Source organism: Diabrotica virgifera, chromosome 7 (genome assembly GCF_917563875.1).
Source record: "Diabrotica virgifera virgifera chromosome 7, PGI_DIABVI_V3a".
NCBI classification, from domain to species: domain Eukaryota; kingdom Metazoa; phylum Arthropoda; class Insecta; order Coleoptera; family Chrysomelidae; genus Diabrotica; species Diabrotica virgifera.
Genome location: NC_065449.1, coordinates 145,171,000 through 145,192,597, shown reverse-complemented (window position 1 = coordinate 145,192,597; position 21,598 = coordinate 145,171,000). Strand labels below are relative to the sequence as shown.

At 31.1% G+C, this 21,598-nt stretch overlaps 1 protein-coding gene across 1 annotated transcript in view; it reads left to right on the top strand.

The window, feature by feature from the left end:
* Positions 1–21,598, top strand: part of LOC126887787 (toll-like receptor 7) — an 86,894-nt gene that overhangs the window by 5,963 nt on the left and 59,333 nt on the right. The window contains exon 2 of the mRNA XM_050655601.1: positions 8,976–9,077. Coding sequence (XP_050511558.1) covers positions 8,976–9,077 — 102 coding nt within the window. The remainder of the gene's footprint in view (positions 1–8,975; positions 9,078–21,598) is intronic.

Genomic DNA, 21,598 nt, shown 5'->3' with positions numbered 1-21,598 from the left:
ATTTATTTTGCAATTTTCTAAGCAACCAATAAGGATAGACATATTCAGCGAACGCCATATTGAAGTTTTTTATACGATTTATGAGTTTCTTACTCTCAAATTTGTTTAAAATACTCAAATTTTTGGTTATAGACGAAAAAAGCGAAAATTTACCGTTTTTGATCTTCATTTGTTTATACATAACTATGTATATCATCAAAATCGGCTGCAGGAAACATATAAGTTATTAATATAGATGTCCATACTACTCAAAAAATTTGGTTTCGGCCTGGAGGGGGTTTTGTCACCAACAGGATAATTTTTCCCTTATTTCTCTGAACTACCTTTCTATCTCGGTTATTTTCTACCCTACAAAAATAATAACAAAAAGTACCTTTGTTAAAGAAAACTATAATTTGGTTCTAATCGTAAATGAAATTTACAAAAATTTGAAAAATTCTGATTTTTTAAATCATATTTTTTTTTCAAAAATATGCTTTGTGAACCGGTCAAAGTTTTGAAAGTAATTACTTATGCTAAAATAAAGAAACTCTTTAAAAAATATAAATAAATAAATGTTTTAAAAATGGCGTATGTTTTATTTTTCACTTTTTCCTTAAAAATTCGAAAGGGTACTCTTATTTTAATCATAGCTTAATTTTTTGGTGCTAACAACTTATTTTAGAGCTGATTTGGTAGAATACTTTGATTGATAAGTGTTGAGTAAGTATAATGTTATAAAATGCATCGTGTTTCCGTTATTTAAGACATACTTAGATTTTGTGTACTCACCGAAAAAAAAATTAAGAGTAAACAGTAGCGATCAACAGGTAGCAACAAAATATAACTTCGGGAGATAGTATCATAAACTTTAGCAACAGTGGTAATCTTTGACATTAGGTATCTAAGATTAATATTTTGACAATATCATAGTCGCGCTAAATGGAAGTAATAGAGAACGATTTTATCATTAATAAATAGATATTTATAAAAATAAACCAAAATGGGTGAAAATTTTATGTTAAGATAGGTATTTAGAAAGGTATTTGCAAATATCTAATAATAAACCAATAATAAATAATAATTTTTTGTTGTGAAGTGAAACAAATTTCGATTTTCGCATAATTTTGGCACGGTTTTTAATGGACTTTTTCTTGGAAGGTTTCACTTTATTTTTCGTTTGATTTACTTTTTCCATTTTGTTAAACTATTGATAATATTTTTAGAATAAAAAATTCTCCTAATATACTCGCATTAGAATTCGAAATATTTTTACGTAAAATATACTTACCTAAATACATATACCTAAAACTCACAATTAACAAAAAACCTATTCTTTCAAAGAGGCCAACAACTTATACAACAACAACAAATACGAGTATATAATAAATTAACTATCAATAAACACTACTTTCCTATGAAACAACAAAAACGAATTCTTAAATTAACTCAGTACTGGACTGAATAGATATCGATAAAGATGACAGAACAGATTAGAGAAAATCTGACGCAGGTTTGTCAAAATGACAGTGATAATTTCTCTATGTTGCCTAATTAGTTATTTAGTTATAATATGTTCGATTTCTTGTTAGAAATAAAAATTTTTTGTAGTTCCGAGATTACACAAAATCTAGGCATGGGATAAAAAAGTTTATTTGAAGAAAGTTTATTTTTTTTTCTTCTTAATGGCGGTACAGGCTCCTTTTTTCAATATTTTATTTAGTTATAGAGTAATTTCCACGTACTAACATATTTCTGAAATTGGGCTCTGTACCGCCATTCTTTATTATATTACGAATATGTGTGCCAAATATATCGACAAAATATTCAAAATTAGAGCCGCAATCTTGGAACGCGTTTGTTGCTACCTGTTGATCGCTACTGTAGCCTCTTAAGAGCGCAGGCGCGCTATTCCTACTTTTTCTTTCTTTACACGGCAAATTACGGGTGGTAAAATTCTCACTGGTATGGATATGTAGGTACAAAAACATTACTTGCCAATGACATTGTCACCATTAACTTAGATATGACTTTTGAATGCTCTTGGATAACTGTTACTTGTATAATCGCTTGAATTATTAATTTAGTTAATTAATATGATAAATTTTTCACTATGTATTCAGTGATTAGATACCTATAATAATTTATACACAATGCAATAAAAACTAATACTTAATCGAGAAAAGAGGAAAAGTGATAAAGTGAATTTTTAATTATATATTGTTACTATGGAAGGCTTAAATAAATGATGAACATCTTTAACAACGAAATACTTGGAACACAGAATATATCCTGCTGTATTCTCTGCTTGGGATCTTCCATAAATAATAAACAATAAATAACTTTTTATTAATTTCACGTCTTAATTAAAATTTTTCAAAAATACTTACTACTTTTCTCAGGATTAGAAGAAAATGAATCCCATTTAAATAGCATTGGTGTCGAAAGTTTGCGCCTATCCCCTTAATAGAATAAGTAAGGAATTTATTTGTTTTGCTTTAATTTTGGTAATAAAAATTGTTTTGTAAAAACTTCTATAGTTTTTGAGTTTGTTCCACCGTTGCTAAAGTCTACCCGTTATTAGCCGGCCGGAGAAGTTCGGAAGAAATAATACGATATTTCCTTCACCTGAGCTTTATTTTAAGAACTTTACTTTACTTATACAAAAAATACAACAACTGAAAACGTGAACAACAAACATTTTTGTCTTGAAAAAAGAGATTGACTTTTGAGGTTATGATAGTCTTCTTCTTTTTTACATAATGCTTCACAGGTGATCCGCGGCGCGCAATCAATCCGAATTTGATTTTCTAACAGAGTTATTTATGAAAAACCGCTTTAAAATATGAATTTTTTTCACGAAAAATTTAAATCTTTGATCTTTAACAATAACTCAAAACGTATTTAGCTGCTTATATTTATTTTTCGTACTTCCGGGCCTAAAGTGACAACTTCACTCCCTTGTGACAGGTACTAAAGTGTCACATTTAATCCCTCCGGGATTAAATATTGACGAAACTCCCGGAACGATTAAATCACAAGCAAACGAATTTTAAGCGGCACCACTTTTTAAAAGCATCGTACTGCTGCTCGTATAGTTTTCTAGATTTCGGTGGTAACAATTCTTCACCTACTTCGGCTGCTCTTTTATCAATATCAGATACACCTTCTTCACTCATGATACCAATAATTATCAATAACAATGTTTCTTTACAATGACACTAGTAATGACAATGTTTCTAAATTATAACTGTCACAACGCAATGTTACTATGGTAACTTATTTTAAAGACAGTTTATTAAATGAGTTGAAGAGAGAAAAAACTGATTGAAATTATTGAAATAATTAATAAAATCATACCGGAAGTACGAAAAGTATCGTATATACCTTGCGACTGAAGTACATTTAATCCTTCAGGTAAATTATGGCCCTCCCTGCGGTCGGGCCATAAACTTTACCTTCAGGATTAAATGTACTACTTCAGTCCCGCGGTATATAATGTACTATTAATGACTTGATATCAACAAATTTTGTTTAGAATTAATAGTTGATTCTTACCTACAAACATGCACTAATTGTAATTAAATCATTAATTATTTGATTATTGGGTACCTATGATTATTTCAATAACAACTTTCTGTATGAAGGGCGTAGGCGCAGAATTTCACGCCCATGTGTTTTATGCATTCATTTTTTTCGAATCCTGAGAAAACTATTAAGTATTTTTGAAAAATTTAAACGCAGCATCAAAGATTGCATTATTACCGAGGGCCGAAACGCCCTTAAAACTTCTATAATGTTTATTTTAATAAGTTACAGGGGTTAAAAAAAAGAAAATTTAGGGCCGGTACTTGATGTCTCGATTAAACCCCGGTTAACTAATCGGGACCTCTTTAGGGTATCTTGTGTTGTAAAAAATGCAATTATAATTATTATTATACTTATTTATAATTATAACAATAATTGTAATTGCATTTATTACAACGCAAGACACTCTAAGAGGTGCCGATTAAGCCCCGGTTAGCTAACCGAAGTTTAATCGAGACATAAAGTACCGGGCCTTAGTGTGATAATTTCAAATATCTCATTCAAAAGAAACTTTTTGGTTATTCTAAGGGACTTTCGGCCCTCAATCATCCAGCCTCAAAAGTCCACTGCTGAACATAGGCCGGCTCCCCTTATTTCCAACCCCGTCTATCCTGCGCCGCTCTCATCCAGTTTTTATTTAGCTTTCTTAAGTCGTCAGTCCATCTTGTAGGGGGTCGACCGACGCTTCTCTGGTCTTCTCTTGGCCTCCATTCCAATTACCTCTTTGTCCATCGCCTATCTGTCATTGTGGATATGTGTCCTGCCCATCTCCACTTCAACCTGGCTATCCTTTCGATGACGTCACTCATCTTTGTTCTTCTCCGAATTTCTTCGTTTTTGATTTTGTCTCGCAGAGTTATTCCTAACATTGACCGCTCTATTCTTATCTGCCTTGACTCTTAGTTTGGTAGCCGAGGCTTTAGTTATGGTAAGTGTTTCTGATCCGTACGTCAAGACTGGGAGGACGCACTTTTAAAAGTTTCTCTCAGTTTTCCAAGTGCTGCCCACCCAAGACCGATTCTTCTCTTCAGTTCATGAGTCAGGTTATCCTGCCTCATGAAACAGCCTTGCCAATCGTAATTTCATGTCCCAGGTATTTATATCTATCTACGAGATCTATTTCTTTCACACCAAAATACTGATGTTCTGGTTGGGTACCAAAGGGCCTAGCCGGGTGATGATGAAAAATGCCCCCAACTCGATTCGAATTCCATATAGGTCGCTGTTTATCACATATAGAGAAACCCACTTTCTGACATTTTTAGCCCCTTAGGTGGTCACGTGACCCACCTAGAGCCTAATTAGGCTTTTTATGTTTTTATTTTTTATCTCAGCTGCATCGAGAGTTAGCAAAAAACTTAAAATAAAAAAGTTGTGGGTTTCAAAAAGATCTATCTGTCCGAAAAAAACTTATTTTTTAATTTTTGGCGGGAAATTTAAATTTTAGAACGATTTTAAAATTTTAAATAAGTATAAAAAAATAACTAAGACATTCGTTCTCTTAAGAATTAAGAAATCTGTTCAATTAAGAATTTTATATTCATCATTGGCGCGCATACGGGTAATGGTCTGAACTTTTTAAAGAAAAAAAAAATAGTACGCCACTGACATATTTCAAATTAACGATCACTTTTGAATTCCTCGTCCAATTTCTGACAAAAACATCTGTCTTCTCTTTATTTCATACAATACTCCGTTTTCTTGCAAAAAATAAAATATCTTAACGCTTCCAAAGTATTCGAATTTTTTATATGGATGTATGCACTAAACTTACGTGCATAGAAATAGTGGGCCTATTAAAAATGGGCCTTAAAAAGTGGGCCTTAAAAATTTAGTCATTTTTGATGTCTCAAATGATTAAGTGATTTTTTTGATATATTATAGCATGATTCTTTAACATTAATAATAAATAAATAAAATAAAAAAAATAAACAATATCGCTGTAATAATATTGTTGCTAGAGAGGTAAATTTTTATTGTATACCGGGTGTACGAATCAAACTGTGTTTTTTCTCAAAGTTCACATCACACTGTGGAATATTCTAGGGTTTATAAAATACTGAAATTAAAACCCAACTATAGCCTCAGGTTTTCTTAACATTTTGTTTTTTGATTCATTCGTTTACGTTGGATAATCAAAAAGTTAGGTACTTTAACAACTAGACATGTTCTTCATAAATCCACGTTGTTTCTAAATAAGTGCGACAAACTTTAAGGGGTGATTCTCTGCATGAAAAAATAATGACAGTTTGCTTTATAAATGTATGTTTGGAAATGTTTCGTTTCCGATATACGGGATATTGAATTTTTTCTTACAAACTGACGATTTATTTAGTGCTCTAAAACCAGTTGAGATATGCAAATGAAATTTAGTAGGTGTTAAGAGATAATTATTGCCGATTTTTTGACATAAAATGAAGAATTTTATATTCACCATTAGCGTGCATACGAGTAATATGATCGGTTATATTATGATCGGATACTTTGTAAGCGTTAAGATGTTTTATTTTTTGCATAAAAACGGCGAGTCGTATTAAAAAGTGGGAAGAAAGATTTTTTGTCGCAAATTGAACGAGGAATAATTGAAAAATCTATCTTTTTTCTTTAAAAAGTTCAGACCATTACCCGTATGCGCGCCAATGATGAATATAAAATTCTTAATTGTATGCCAAAAATGCACAATAACTACCTGTTAAAACCCGCCAAATTTTATTACAATGTTGCTAGTAGTTTCGACAGAATCGTAACAAATGTGTAAAATTTTGTTTTTTTCAACGCCCTGTATCTTGAAAATGGATGACATTACAAAAATTTTTTATTAAGCGAAATTATTTTTTAGTTTATTACCTATATGTACCAGTGACGGTGTTACCTTTTTTGAAACACCCCGTATAAAATTGTATCAAAAAGCGAGAAAAAAAGGTAAAATATGCGGTTTTTTATTTTTAAAAGTACGTTTCACCCATTTTAAAAATCTGAAAAAATTCAGGGTGTAATATTATGCAAAAACACACGCTATAAATCTTTTCGTGAGAACGAATGTCTTAGTTATTTTTTTTTATATTCATTTAAAATTTTAAAATCGTTGTAAAATTTAAATTTCGCGCCAAAAATTAAAAAATAATTTTTTTTCGGACAGAACTTTTTGAAACCTACAACTTTTTTATTTAGTTTAAAGTTTTTCACTAACTCTCGATGCGGTTTGAGATAAAAAATTAAAACATAAAAAGCCTAATTAGGCTCTAGGTGGGTCACGTAACCACCTAGGGGGCTAAAAATTTCAGAAAGTGGGTTTCTCTATATGTGCTAAACAGTGACCTACATATATGGAATTCGAATCGAGTTGGGGGCATTTTTCATCATCTTACCCGGCTAGGCCCTTTGTCATTATTTTTGTTTTTGAGATATTTATTTTATATTTAAACCTACCGTTTCTGCAGCCACAACGAGTTCCTGTACCATCTCGTATTGAAAAAAGATCGTATTGAAATATTAATGATAATTAATCGGTTATGATGAATTTTAATTTTTTGGAAGTGAATTTTCCAAATCGATGGATTGGCCGTAGAGGATTCCTAGAGTCGCCCGCTCGTTCTCCGGACCTCAACCCGTTAGATTTTTTTTCTTTGGGGTTATCTACAATCACGTGCTTACGTTAGGCGACTAACATGCTTGCAGGATTTGAGACAAAGAATAATTGATGAATGTGAATTAATACGTGGAGAAATCGTGCAAAAAGTGACTCACAAATTTATTTATAGGCTTGCACGTTGTCAGGAGGTGAACAACAAACATGTTCAACATTTCAAATTATTTTTTAATTTTTAATATCATGGGTCTAACGTAAATAAATTAACCTATTTTTTAACTGTAAAGAGATGTATTTCTTTTATTAGTTTTTTCTTCCAAACTTGGTATTTATGAATTAAAGACAACAAGTTCTTTTAAAATCTGCAAAAATATACAGAGTGTCCCATTTAAAGTAGATAAGTTAAGGGTATTTCCGGTGAAACCGGAAGTGGAGTAGTAACAAAAAATATGGCATCAGATGCCTTTTGCGTCACTGTACTTGCATGCAAAGTTTCATAAATATTGTTCTTTTCGTTTCAAAGATATTTGCTTGGTTCTATACTTTATCCCAACTCTGTATATTATATTATAAATGTGTGTGTCTATTTTGGAAAACATTTTTGATTTATATGTTTGATTTTATTTCAAGTACCTAGTAGTAAGTAGGTCTTTATATAATATTTAATTCTTTATTGGTTTACAAGACACCTGTTTATAAATATTTATTTTGGGAATAAGTTGGATAAAATTCCATGATTTTGACATTGCTACATTTGTCTCCTTTATGTGTTACAATTGTCCCTTGAATGGATACAGATGTAACACTTGTTGTTAAGTTAAAATTATGCATTTTTCTAGTTACCTAATCAATAAAACTTACAAAATAAAATTGGAAATTTAAGTCAAATGTTTAGCCTATAGTTCTCTATGTTTATATGCCACTTAAATGGAACCCATTTTTAAATAAAAAATTACCAGTAAAAATTGTTACAATTGTACCCGACCTCCCCTACAGTGTTTTTCAGATAAAACTATCCACTTTAAATAACTTCTGAAACACTGATTTTTAGAAAAAGCGCAAAAACACGCCAAATATTATTTCAAATGGGAAAATAATGCCCTATTTAACTTGCTGGGAAAGGCACACTCTCTCCTCCAGTATCATCCCTTAATTTTTTTAAAATTACTTTTACCTTTTTTTATTTAATATTTGGGTTCTCCTTTTTGTACTGATTTCAAAAATGTATAAATGATGCTTAAGGTGATTAGTTTATGAGAAAAATAAATACAAAAACAAGAAAACTGGATTGAAAAAAAATTAGTTTTTTTTTAAATAATTTTATTACAAACACTTAGAATGAACATTCACTACCAAAAATTTTATCAATAATTTAAAATTTCAAAAGTTATTTTAAACAATTATTGTTAAAATTTTTGGTAGTGGTTCATTCTAAATGTTTGTAATAAAATTGTTTGTTCTCATAAATTAATAAACTAATCACTTTAAGTATCATGTGTTATACATTCTTGAAACCAGTACAAAGAGGAGAATTGAAATATAAAATAAAAAAGGTGGAATTAATGCAAAAAAATAAAGGATGATACGGGGGCGAGAAGGTGTCTTTCCCGGCAAGTTTAAATATGGCAGAATGTCTCTCCCTTTAAATATTATTTGACGTGTTTTTGCGCTTTTTCTAAAAATCAGTGGTTCAAAAGTTTTTAAGGTGGATAGTTTTATCTGAAAAGCACTGTCTATATAATGGGTGTACAAGTATGAAAAGTACCTTTAGCAAACAAGAATGAATCGTCGAAACTAAGATTTGCTTTTTGTGTTCTAGGGTGATAAAACTACCCTCGTCATTGATTCTGATGATGAAGATGACAATCCGAGTGAGATGCAGGTTAAGAATTCTCCTTTACTCGATTGCTTCATTTCAACGGTAAGTAAGCCTATTTTAGTGTATTGATGTATTGCCGTACTTATATTTTGTAAATCAGCCTTTCTACAGAGAATATAATAATTCTATTGGAGGTATACAGGGTGCGCCAAACCTCAAATCTCTGGTTTTCTCTGATTAGGACTAAAGTAATTATGGAGTATACAAAAAAATCACAACAAAACTGTATATCAAAGACGTCTACAATTATTTTTCTATTTTATATATCACTATATCAGTGGGATCAGATATATATCACTATATCAGTATTTTTATATATCAGTGGGAACAACCGAATGAACCAAACTTGTGTTTTTTTAATGGAACACCCTGTATATTACTTAAAGTATTTTTGAATATATTTTTTAAGAATATGAAGAGTTTGTATGGGGTTTTATATGTCTGAAGTTATTAATTTTAGGTCTAAAGTTAAAAGTCTTATGTTTATATGGGATTGAGCCACAATTATTGGTGTTTACACATTTTTAATTATATTCCAGAAAGCCACTGCGCATCCGCTGGGAAAAATATTCTGATTCGGATTTTTTGCACAATCTTACTCAAAAAGGACTCCTTTTAACAAATTTGCATGTTGCCAGGACCAAAAGGTGGTCAAAAATGTTTTAAACGTTTTTTTTGTTTTTCCTAAAAAAATTTTTTTTCATGGAAAAAAGTTTTTTTAGGTTTTTTGGATCATTCCAAACAGAAAAGGTATTTAGTGACTTTTCTCTAAAAATGATAGTTTTTGACATATAAGCGATTAAAAATTGAAAAATTGCGAAATCGGCCATTTTTAACCCTCAAAAACTATGTGAAAAACTGAAAATTTGAATGTTGTTAAGGTAGGTAGATATTCTTTAAACATCGATTGATGAAATCCCAAAGAGTTTTTTGCAATACAATATTCAAAACTCCTTTGTTTTTTAATTGCTAATCAAGCGTGCGCAACACTATTTTCCACCGACAGTATGGTGCAAATGAAAGGAATAAATTCGTTATTTCGTAAACCGGCGACTTAAGGAAAAATCCCGAAACAGGTCGATTTTTATTTTTAAGTTATGATATTGTGGCATATATGGTATACTAGTGACGTCATCCATCTGGACGTGATGACGTAATCGATGTTTTTTTAAATGAGAATAGGGGTCGTGTGCTAGCTCATTTGAAAGGTTATTTAATTCTCTATTCAGTAATATAAAAATTTACATAATTATTTATACAGGGTGTCCAAAAAATTTTTATTAATTTAAATTATTTGACAAAAAAAGAAGTAGAAGGACACCCTGTATAAATAATTATGTAAATGTTTACATTGCTGAATAGAGAATTGAAGAACCTTTCAAATGAGCTACCACACGACCCCTATTCTCATTTAAAAAATCATCGATTACGTCATCACGCCCAGACCGATGACGTCACTAGTATACCATATATGCCACAATATCATAACTTAAAATAAAAATCGACCTGTTTCGGGATTTTTCCTTAAAGTCGCCGGTTTACGAAATAACGAATCTATTCCTTTCATTTGCACCATAGTGTCGGTGGAAAATAGTGTCGCGCACGCTTGATTAGCAATTAAAAAACAAAGGAGTTTTGAGTATTGTATTGCAAAAAATTCTTCAGGATTTCATCAATCGATGGTTAAAGAATATCTACCTACCTTGGGAACATTCAAATTTTCAGTTTTTCACATAGTTTTTGAGGGTTAAAAATGGCCGATTTCGCAATTTTTCAATTTTTAATCGCTTATATGTCAAAAACTATCATTTTTAGAGAAAAGTCACTAAAGACCTTTTCTGTTTGGAATGATCCAAAAAACCTAAAAAAACTTTTTTCCATGAAAAAAAAATTTTTTTAGGAAAAACAAAAAAAAAACGTTTAAAAAATTTTTGACCACCTTTTGGTCCTGGCAACATGCAAATTTGTTAAAAGGAGTCCTTTTTGAGTAAGATTGTGCAAAAAATCCGAATCAGAATATTTTTCCTAGCGGATGCGCAGTGGCTTTCTGGACTGTTACCTAATGTATAATGTTTCGATTTCCACTTCAGAGATAGCCCTAAAAAAAAGAAAAGTATTATTCTGAAAAAATTCTGGGAAGATTTTATCACTTGATTTCACACAAACAATGAAAAATTTTGCTTAGATCTTATGGTCTATAGCAATGTGTAGTTAAGAAAATGTTTTGAAAGACATGCCAGAAGAAAATAGTTTCAGAACCTTGCATTTCAGAACGCTTTTATTGAGAAAAATGCTAATATTTAAAGGGATGTAGTTTAGGTTTCTCGGAGAATAAAAATGAAAGTGATGTGTCAAAAATTTTCTAGTGTTGTGTTGTTTTTAAATAATTTAATATCTTTGACATCTGGCCATACAACCTTCAGGGTGACTACTATTTTCAAATACAAAATTTTCTCATTTTTTTTAATGGAACACATGTATTGAATTTTATACTAAATAATACAACCTTTGTTTTGGTATAAGGTTGTATATAAAATTATAACCTATTTTTATTAACATAATTCAAAATATCAAAGATTAAATAAAACGTATGCTAGTAAAAATTAGTTGAATATAATAACTCATGTTATAAAGTAATATTTGCCTAACTAATAACCTATAATAAAGGTTCAAAATGTTGCCTATTGTGTTAATATGCAGTCGTATAAATTTGATAAAGGACTGTCGAACGTCTTGTAGCATTTCAGTTCTAACGCTGGCAAAGGCACTTTGTATACGAAGTTTCATATTATCCCGTGTTGTGAGTTCGTCGTTGTATACTGTATTGATATAGTCCAGTGCAGTGAGTACTGGAGATCTTGGGGAAGCCAGGCAACTCGTCTGTTAAAAACCTATGATTTAACGTCTAAGCCTATGAGGCGTCTAAAATTTAACTTTTAACGGTCCTCTAAAACTTTTAGGTTAGATTGACATTCTAGAAACCGCTAAAACTGACTGTCAAGAGGCCAAAAATCTTAATAAAGAAGAAAAAATTGACAGTTTTCTAGAAAATAATATTTATTTTATTTAATTATTTTTTCGTAAAACTCATATTTTCCTATTAAACATTTTTATTTATAACGTTATATATTAAAATATTGTTGAAAAATTACATATCTTATTTCTTCTCCCCTTCTACACTAATTTTGCTCAAATGGTCTCTTTTCAATTACATTAAGGTCATCTTACTCATCTGCATCTGGTTCTAAACCTTATGGAACTTCATCTTTATAAACATTTGATACGTTTTGTAATGTTCCACAATCATTTAAATAATTTTCATTAATAGGATTTAATTGCTTTGACAAACACACTTTGACAATTTCAACACTTTTTCAATCACATTTCTAGGTAGGTGTAGCTACTCCCTTTGAAATGGTGATTGTATTTAGTTACTTTCAGGTCAATTACTTTTTGTTTTTGTTGTAATCTGAATAACTCACCTCTATAAAAAGAGACAAAAATTTGAATTTTGTTCTAGGTGTAGTATGGGTGTAGTGTGTCGGTTGTAAAGTAAACTGAGACTTACCTTCATTATTATTTTTATTACTTCTTAACCAAATACATTATAAAAAGCCATTTGCCATTTTTAAATGTTTATCTCCATTATAATACATAAATAACAAACTACGGGATACTAACAGTCACTCGGGAGACGTGACTGAGAAGCTTTTCGAATAAGAGTGACGTACCAGGATGAACTGAATTATCCTTTTTCCTTTATTGAATAAAAGGAGTTTGAATCTTTGCTATCATCTTTAGAGAAATATGATAAATATGTATGCTGTAAATGGAAAAAAAAGGAAAATGTCATGTAGTCAATTACTTAAATGTTATCAATTACTTAAATATTTAATGTCTTTCTTTTTTATTCTTTCACATCGCTGTTTTTCACCTAGGTTTTTACAGTGGCTATTATGTCAGCCATGTTGCGTTCATTGAAATATTTTCATGATTTATTCAGGTTCTTTTTGGCTGCAACTCATGTAGTGTGCATATTTTATTGCTCTTAATTAGGTATTTAATCGATTTTTACCAAACTTGACACATCCTGTATTGGGATCGAAGTGCGGTATGCGGCAAAATAAACAGTACTGAAATTCGTATACCTCAAATTTGTATGTGTCAGGTGCCGAAACGTACTGAGTGTTTTCCTAACGTCGTTATAACGTATGTGAATGTCGTAATAATGTTAGGTGCTTCAGAATGGTTCTCAGTTTTGCAGAAAAAAATTTATGATGGAGTTATATTTTCGGTTATACGGAAAAAGTCACGAACACGGTCCAAGATTAAAATCAACAATTATTTCAGCAGGACGAAACAACCTGTCACAGTGCCAGGAAGTCTCTTCGAATACTGCGCGATCATTTTGGGAGTTGCCACTCACCAGAACTAACGCCACGAGATGCGTACATATGGGGAATACTGAAGGAGTCAGAGAGATCCACCGTCTGCCATTTCGGAATTGCGGACTATAATTAAAGATTTTTTCGTGCCAGTGGTGAATCTAGAAATTTGCTTTGGGAGGGGCAATTTCCCTTTGGGGGAACTTCTAATGAAAAACCAACGAAAAGACATAAAAAGATAAACTCAGATTACATAAAAGACATCAATAATAACATATAGGCATTAAGTTCCCTTAATTTTCCTAACTAGCGTGTTTATTAGGTTGAATTTGTCTTTCTGTAGTTTCGGTTTCATGTCAGCTAATATATTTTTATGTTTGAACAAGTTTTTTTTCTTTAATCTTGAACCTTGTTAGGGGGGAAATTTGCCCATTTTCCCTCCCCGTAGATCCGCCACTGGCCAGAGGGCATCTTTAACACCTGTTAATCGGGAACGTACGTCGTCGTGAATATTGTTTGCAAGGCTATACCATGTATACTAGATATACACCGCGCTGGAATAAGTGTTACCCCCCTTATTAACTTATTTATTTTTAGCACATAAGCAAAACGCTCGGACAGGTCGATTTTTAAAAAATAAATAATCATAGTATATTATAGCATCAATGTTTCGAAAATATACGCGATCCCTCTTCAGGTGACAGGCATAACTTTGATTTTTTTAAATGGGAAAGTATATCATGTAACACCTCATTTAAAAGCTTTTTCAAATAATTATTTATACAGGGGGACAAAAAAAGTTTTTTTTAAATTAAATTAATTGACAAACAAAGAAGACGGTATGTAATTTATTTAATTTAAAATAGATTTTACTGTTGAGAGAAACAGATAAATTACATACATTCTTCTTTTTTGTTAATTAATTTAATTAAAAAAAAACTTTTTGCCACCCTGTATAAATATTTGTTATTGTTTATATTACTGAACAGAGTATTAAATAACCTTTCAAATGAGCTAATACACGACCTATAGTCTCATTTAAAAAAATAATCTATTACGTCATCACGCCCCGATGGATGACGTCACTAGTGTGATATTTATGCCAAAAAATTACAATTTAAAAATAAAAATCGACTTGTTTCGAGATTTTTCCTTAAAGTCGCCAGCTTGCGACATTACGAACTTATTCCTTTCATTTGCATCATACTGTATGTGTAAAATTAATTTTTTTTATGTTGAACCCACCACCATTCCATGATAAAAGTTTTATTATTAGACAAGGCGAAAACGACGGGTTCGTTGGAAAAAATATACCCATAAAATTTTTGTGCACAATCACATCCGTGATACACCCCAGAATAAGGGACAAGAAGTCGCCCACGCGAAAAGTGGTGCAATTTTTTTTAATCAAATTGCAAAAAATCAATATTTTCGGCCCGTACAATTTTTTTAGATTCTTCGGACCATTCCGGACAAAAAAGGTCTCTTGTATTTTTTCTCTAAAGTTGATCGTGTTCGAGTTATAGCCCGATCAGGGAACACAACATTTTACGAAAACCTCCAAAAAAATAAAGGAAGGATGAAAATTTGGGAATAGGTAGTTGAAATTGTCTATTATTATATAAGAAAAAGTTTACAATTCTACATTTCCTCCATTTTACAAAAATTGGGAAATACGGGGTGAAAAATATTTTCTTATGAGTGAAAAAATATACGTTCAAAATAGGCCCGGAATTGGATAAAATGACTAATTCTAAGCAACTTTTGTTCTATAGAGTTTTTTTCACTAAGTCAATACTTTTCGAGTTATTTGCGAGTGAATATGTTCATTTTTAACAACAAAAAAACATGTTTATGGACGGTTTTTCGCAGATAACTCAAAAAGTAAGTACTCTAGCGAAAAAAATATTCTTAGTAAAAATATAGCTTATAAAAAATTGAAAAAAATGGTGTACGCGTGAGGTCTGCAGACCCAGTATAAGCAGAGTTGTAGCTAATGAAAAGTTGGTTCTTCTTCGTCAAATTCCAAATCGAATATTTCAATGTGAAATAACCAAAAAAACAGAGCACTTTTCGGAAAAAACTCATTATAACTTTTTTAAATTGTTTAAAAAAAGGTTTAGTTTTGTTTTTTAAAAAAATTTTTCAACATAAAAATAAGTGAGTTACGCTCAAAATATTGTTGGTCCCTTTAATTTTTTGGTACAAAAACCGCGAAAATCACCCCCTAATTAGCTTCCCAAATAAAATTAATCGTAACCGCTACACAAGTTACTTTACTTATGTATTGTTTATATTATCTATAAGTTTCATTGGTTCAACGTGCTCAGTTTTGAAAAAAATTTGGCTTAAAATAAAACATTTTTTTTATTTTGAAAAAAAATGGATTTTTTCATGGAATTAACTTTTCAAGGACCCGCCGTTTTCGCCTTGTCTATATGTTATAAACAATAGTATGTACTATGTATTTGGAGGAATATTATGAAAATTGTGAATTATGTACTTTTTGGAAAAAAACTTAATCAAAATATATTTTTTTTGTTTGAGAAAAACTTGTTTATCATAACATCATGCTGTATATATCACTGTAAAGAGCTTTAAAAATGCTCCAAAATGACACCTCTCTCAGCATTTAGCTCAACAGCATTCAGCTCAATTAGGACAGCTTCGACAACCCTTCCAATAAAGTATGATTACGGTGTTTTGAATTTTTTTGGAAAATTTTACATAACCATATTTCGGAAACAGCTTGAGATAAAAATTTAAAATTTTGTATTTTTGTTTCCCTTATTAGCCACTATGAGTGTTCCAAATTATATCCAAATCTGAGAAGGGTGGAAATTAGGTGTGTTGAGTTGATATGGAATGACCCCTATGCGTTAAGCTACGTCTATTATACTTTTACATGAGTTGACGTAATGCACGGTCTATTATGGCTAAACGGTAAAATTTTTAAAAAGTTTTAAATTTAGTTAAAAAGTTAAATGTTTGAATTTAAAGTGTTTTAAAATGGACTTACAGATTGCGTCAAAAAAGTGTGGCGTATCAAACTTGTGGCATTACTTCTTACGGAAGGTCGTATATTTAAAAAAAAATTAAATTAAAAAATATATTTTAGAATGAAACATGGCAAAAATTCTTATCGGGACCTGATAACAAACCTTTTGCACAAACTTACTCAAAAGGAGGTCCTTTTAACAAATCCACAGGGTGCCGTTAGGTGCCTCGGTCGGAAAATTGTTTTTTCTACGAGCGTGCAAAAATGTCTACTTTCGCGCACGCATTTGAGTAGAAAGTTTTACTTTTCCGCACGGGTGTTACTTTTTCGCACGCGTTTTACTTTTTCGCACGCGTTTTACTTTTCCGCACGCGTGTTAATTTAGATATGTTTATATGGCCTTAAAGTAATTATAATACATGCAATAAACTAATATTTAGGTATTATGTATTTACTAATTTATTTCAAATATGTCTTATTTTTTTCATGTATTAATGAAATTAACGCGATTATTTCATTCATAGGAGATTCTGACCAGTGGAAAGCTACAGAAATCTGAATTAAATCGATAATTTTTGATAATCTCCCGTCGTTAAGTATATTACGTCAGATGCCCTTCGTTGCTACGAAAAAATACATTCAGTGACATTAATGACAATTAATGTTTTAAAAATTATAAAAGTGATGACTTTCAATCGTCAAATATTTATAAAAACTGTGTGTTTAATGGTACTTACATAAATAAATTACAATAAAATTTTGGTTTTGAACAGTTTTATTCATGAAATAATCGCAACAAATTGCACTCGACCTCTGAAATTAATATAGAATTTTTGCTCTCGTGACACTTTGACATAATTTCACTCGCCTTCTGTCAAAGTGTCACTCGTAAAAAATTCAATAATTTCAGAGCTCTTGTGCAATTACTACTGATTATTTCATTCATAGGAGATTCTGACCAATAGAAAGCTACAGAAATCTGAATTAAATCGATAATTTTTGATAATCTCCCGTCGTTAAGTATATTACGTCAGATGCCCTTCGTTGCTACGAAAAAATACATTCAGTGACATTAATGACAATTAATGTTTTAAAAATTATAAAAGTGATGACTTCCAGTCGTCAAATATTTATAAAAACTGTGTGTTTAATGGTACTTACATAAATAAATTACAATAAAATTTTGGTTTTGAACAGTTTTATTCATGAAATGATCGCAACAAATTACACTCGACCTCTGAAATTAATATAGAATTTTTGCTCTCGTGACACTTTGACATAATTTCACTCGCCTTCGGCTCGTGAAATTAAAACTGTCAAAGTGTCACTCGGGAAAAATTCAATCATTTCAGAGCTCTTGTGCAATTGCTACTGAGAATTCGATGAAATAAAATAATTTTGACATAATATTCGAAAGTCAAATCAGTAGACAATAACAGTGGTTTTGAATTGTCGTCATGGAAACTAAGATCGTCGTCATGCTAACCAATTATGCTGAAACTTTGGTTTTGACAACCTTGTCAAAGAATTAATTTGTGTATGTATTTTCATATTAATTAAATTAATTGATTAAGATTTGGTCATTTTTTAAAGACTCGTAAAAAATATTGTTCCTAACGCTTGCAGAAAGTCTCTTTTCCGCACTCGACTGCTTGCCGAACTCCTGCTTCGCGTCGTTCGGCAAACTGCAGTCGCGTGCGGAAAAGTATGACTTTCTACACTTGTTAGGAAAATAACTATTTTCTACGAGCGTGCAAAAATGTCTACTTTTCCGCACGCGTTTTAGTTTAGAAAGTTTTACTTTTTCGCATTACTTTTCCGCACTGAATTTAGATATTTTAATATGGCCTTAAAATATATGTATGTATGTATGTATAACTATGTATTTTCAGTAGTAATTGCACAAGAGCTCTAAAATTCTATATTAATTTTAGAGATCGAGTGCAATTTGTTGCGATTATTTCATGAATAAAACTGTTCAAAACCAAAATTTTATTGTAATTTATTTATGTAAGTACAAATTAATACTGTTAAACACACAGTTGATATAAAATATTTTACGGTTGAAAGTCATCACTTTTATAACTTTTAAAACATTAATTGTCATTAATGTCACTGAATGTATTTTTTCCTAGCAACGAAGGGCATTTGACGTAATATACTTCACGACGGGATATTATCAAAAATTATCACCTTAATTTGCATTTCTGTAGCTTGCTATTGGTCAGAATCTCCTATGAATGAAATAATGATATTAATTCAATTATTATTTGATTAATATTTGGTCATTTTTTAAACGCTCGTAGAAAAAATATTGTTCCTAAGTATTGCGGAAAGTCTCTTTTCCGCACTCGACTGCTTCGCAATCTCAAAACTGCAATCTCGTGCGGAATAGTATGACTTTTCGCACTTGTTAGGAATATAACTATAAACAAATTTTTTTTAACAAATTAAAAAAATCAATTTTTTCACTTCGTACTTATACTCGATTTAAATTTTGAAAAGCGCGAAAATGGATATTTTTAAGGCTTAATAACTCAGTTAAAAATTATTATTATGAAAGTAAGAAAGTGACCAAATCAAAGTTTAAAGCCCCCCTACATGATCCTGAAGAAATTTGTGTCATTAATTTATTACTAAGCTGTTATTTTTAATTAATGACAATGAGCGCTAGCAACGTATTGAGGCGGCCGTCAATGTGAGTGCGAGTAACATGCACCATTGGAATGCCGGAATGGTGCATCTCTTTCGCACTCACATTGACGGCCGCCTCAATACGCTGTTAGCGCTCATTGTTACAGCTTAATTAAAAATTACAGCTTAGTAATAAATGAATGACAAATTTCTTCAGGATCATGTAGGGGGGGTGGGGCTTTATTTAAACTTCGATTTAGTCGCTTTCTGAGTTTCATAATAGTAGGGGAGCAAAGTATGCTAAATGTTCAGTCACTCGAGCGTTTTGGGGACCTATTGGGTTGTGAAGAGTAGGTCCTAAAACTAAAAAAAAGTTAAGTAAAGTTTTTCATTTTAGTAGGAGCTTGCCATTTTTTAATTTAATTTTCCATTTCCACCAATCGTTTTTTCAGATTATAGCGCTATCTATCCATAATTCGAAAAAATGTTTCGAATAAAAGTTGCTTATTTTTACGTAAAGAATTCAAATCTGGAATAAAAATTTGGGGCTCCTATTTAAGATTTTAAAGTACCCCCACCCCACCTCCGTGGGGAGTCGTGTTTGGTACCATTCGATAGATTTTTCAAAAATATTGAATAAGTGTATTTTGCAGTTTTTGGATCTAATGTTTATTTTGCGAAATATCGCGGAGTTTGTATTTAAAATTACCCCCCACCCCTCTCCGTGGGGGATCATGTTTGGTATCATTCGATAGAGTTTTGAAAAATATTGAACACGTATTTTTTAGTTTTTCGATCTAACGTTCATTTCGCGAATTATTCGCTTTTTTTTGTGAAACTTTTTATCTCGCCCATTTCCTTACGCCCGCTCAAATCGTCAGATTTTTGAAATATACACTCTTTTGCATGTACAGCCGGTTCCTAAAAAAACTGATACGACTCTTAGTAAGATTTGATCATGTTGAGCAGTGTATTTGATTGATCTGACATTATATTTATTATGACAGACAAATAATAAAATAAACAAACAACAAACAACTGATTACATATTATGTTAATTCATAAATTGTACTAATTATTAAGGTCTAAATTTTTATATTATTTTGAATTCCTGTATTTTATAAAGAGTATATAAATGATAGTTTTTACAACAAATAGATCACATAATTATTGTAAACGTGGATTATACAACAAAACAAATTAATATTCAATTCAGCCCTGTAACTTATTAAAATAAATATTATAGAAGTTTTCAGGGACTTTCAGCCGTCGGTAATAATGTAGTCTTTCATTCTGAGTTTAAATTTTTCAAAAATATTTATTCGTTTTCTCAGGATTCGAAAAAAATGAATACAATTAAAATACATTGAGAATTTTGACATGCGTCACAATTTTGCATTAACTCAATGTAAAATTCTAAACTGTTGAATTCCAGCTTCCCTAATTATTTGACATCAAAAGACATTAGAAACTATTTGTAGAGGATTGAAATCTGTATTGAAAACAACTGTTAAAATTGGTCTACGTAAGTAAACATATTCCAAAATTTTGTAAAAATGTAATATATTTCAGTTTTCAGCCCAAACTTAGGCTACACACAATGCAATAATGTTCACATTTTTAAACTGTCAATATTTTTATTTTATCATCTATTATTTAAAAACAATACAGTTGATAAGATACCCTCAGTTGCGGAGAAAGTATTAATAATAAAGATTAATAATAATAATAACCGTGGAACAGAATAAGCTATCTGACAAATTTTAAGATTTGGCAGTGACATTGACAGTATGTAAATATTAAGTATTTATCCTTAAAAATACACTGCTCAATTTTCTACAAAATACGCTTCAAGAGTCGTATCAGTTTTTTTTGGAACCAGGTGTACTTACCTTATCTTATCTGACAATTTCGAGTATTTTTAAGGATAGATTTTTTTTTCGGGCCCCCCTTAACGAACTCCCCTGTGTTAAGAGTCAATATATGGTAGATGTACATCTGCAGGGCACCAAGTTTCTCCCCATATGATAATCGAGTAACTGCAAAAATCCCCGCTTGGGCTCCCCTACCATAATAATAATTTTAAACCGAGTTATTAAGCCTTTGAAATAGCCATTTTCGCGTTTTTCAAATTTTAAATCGCGTATAACTCGACAACAATCAATTTTAGAGAAAAAATCACAAGAGACCTTTTTTGCTCGTAATGAGTCAAAACATGTAAAAAAATTGTACGAAGTGAAAAAATTGATTTTATTTACTCTATGTTATATTATGTATAAGTTTTTAGTTTGTGAAAACTGTCATTATAGATAGCAGTGCGTGAAAGGTTTAAGGCCCATTTATACATATCAGGGCCGTGTCCGTTCCGTGTTAAGACAGGGCCCGGTCCAAAAAAAACAATATGTACTCTTATGAGTATATTTATACATTGGCGTTTCCCGGACGGGGTCCGTCCGGGCCCGGTCTGAAATTAATCCCAGCCGATATTTTTGCTGTCGGCACTGGCGATGCACGAAAATGACACGGATCGCAGGGACTTGTATAAA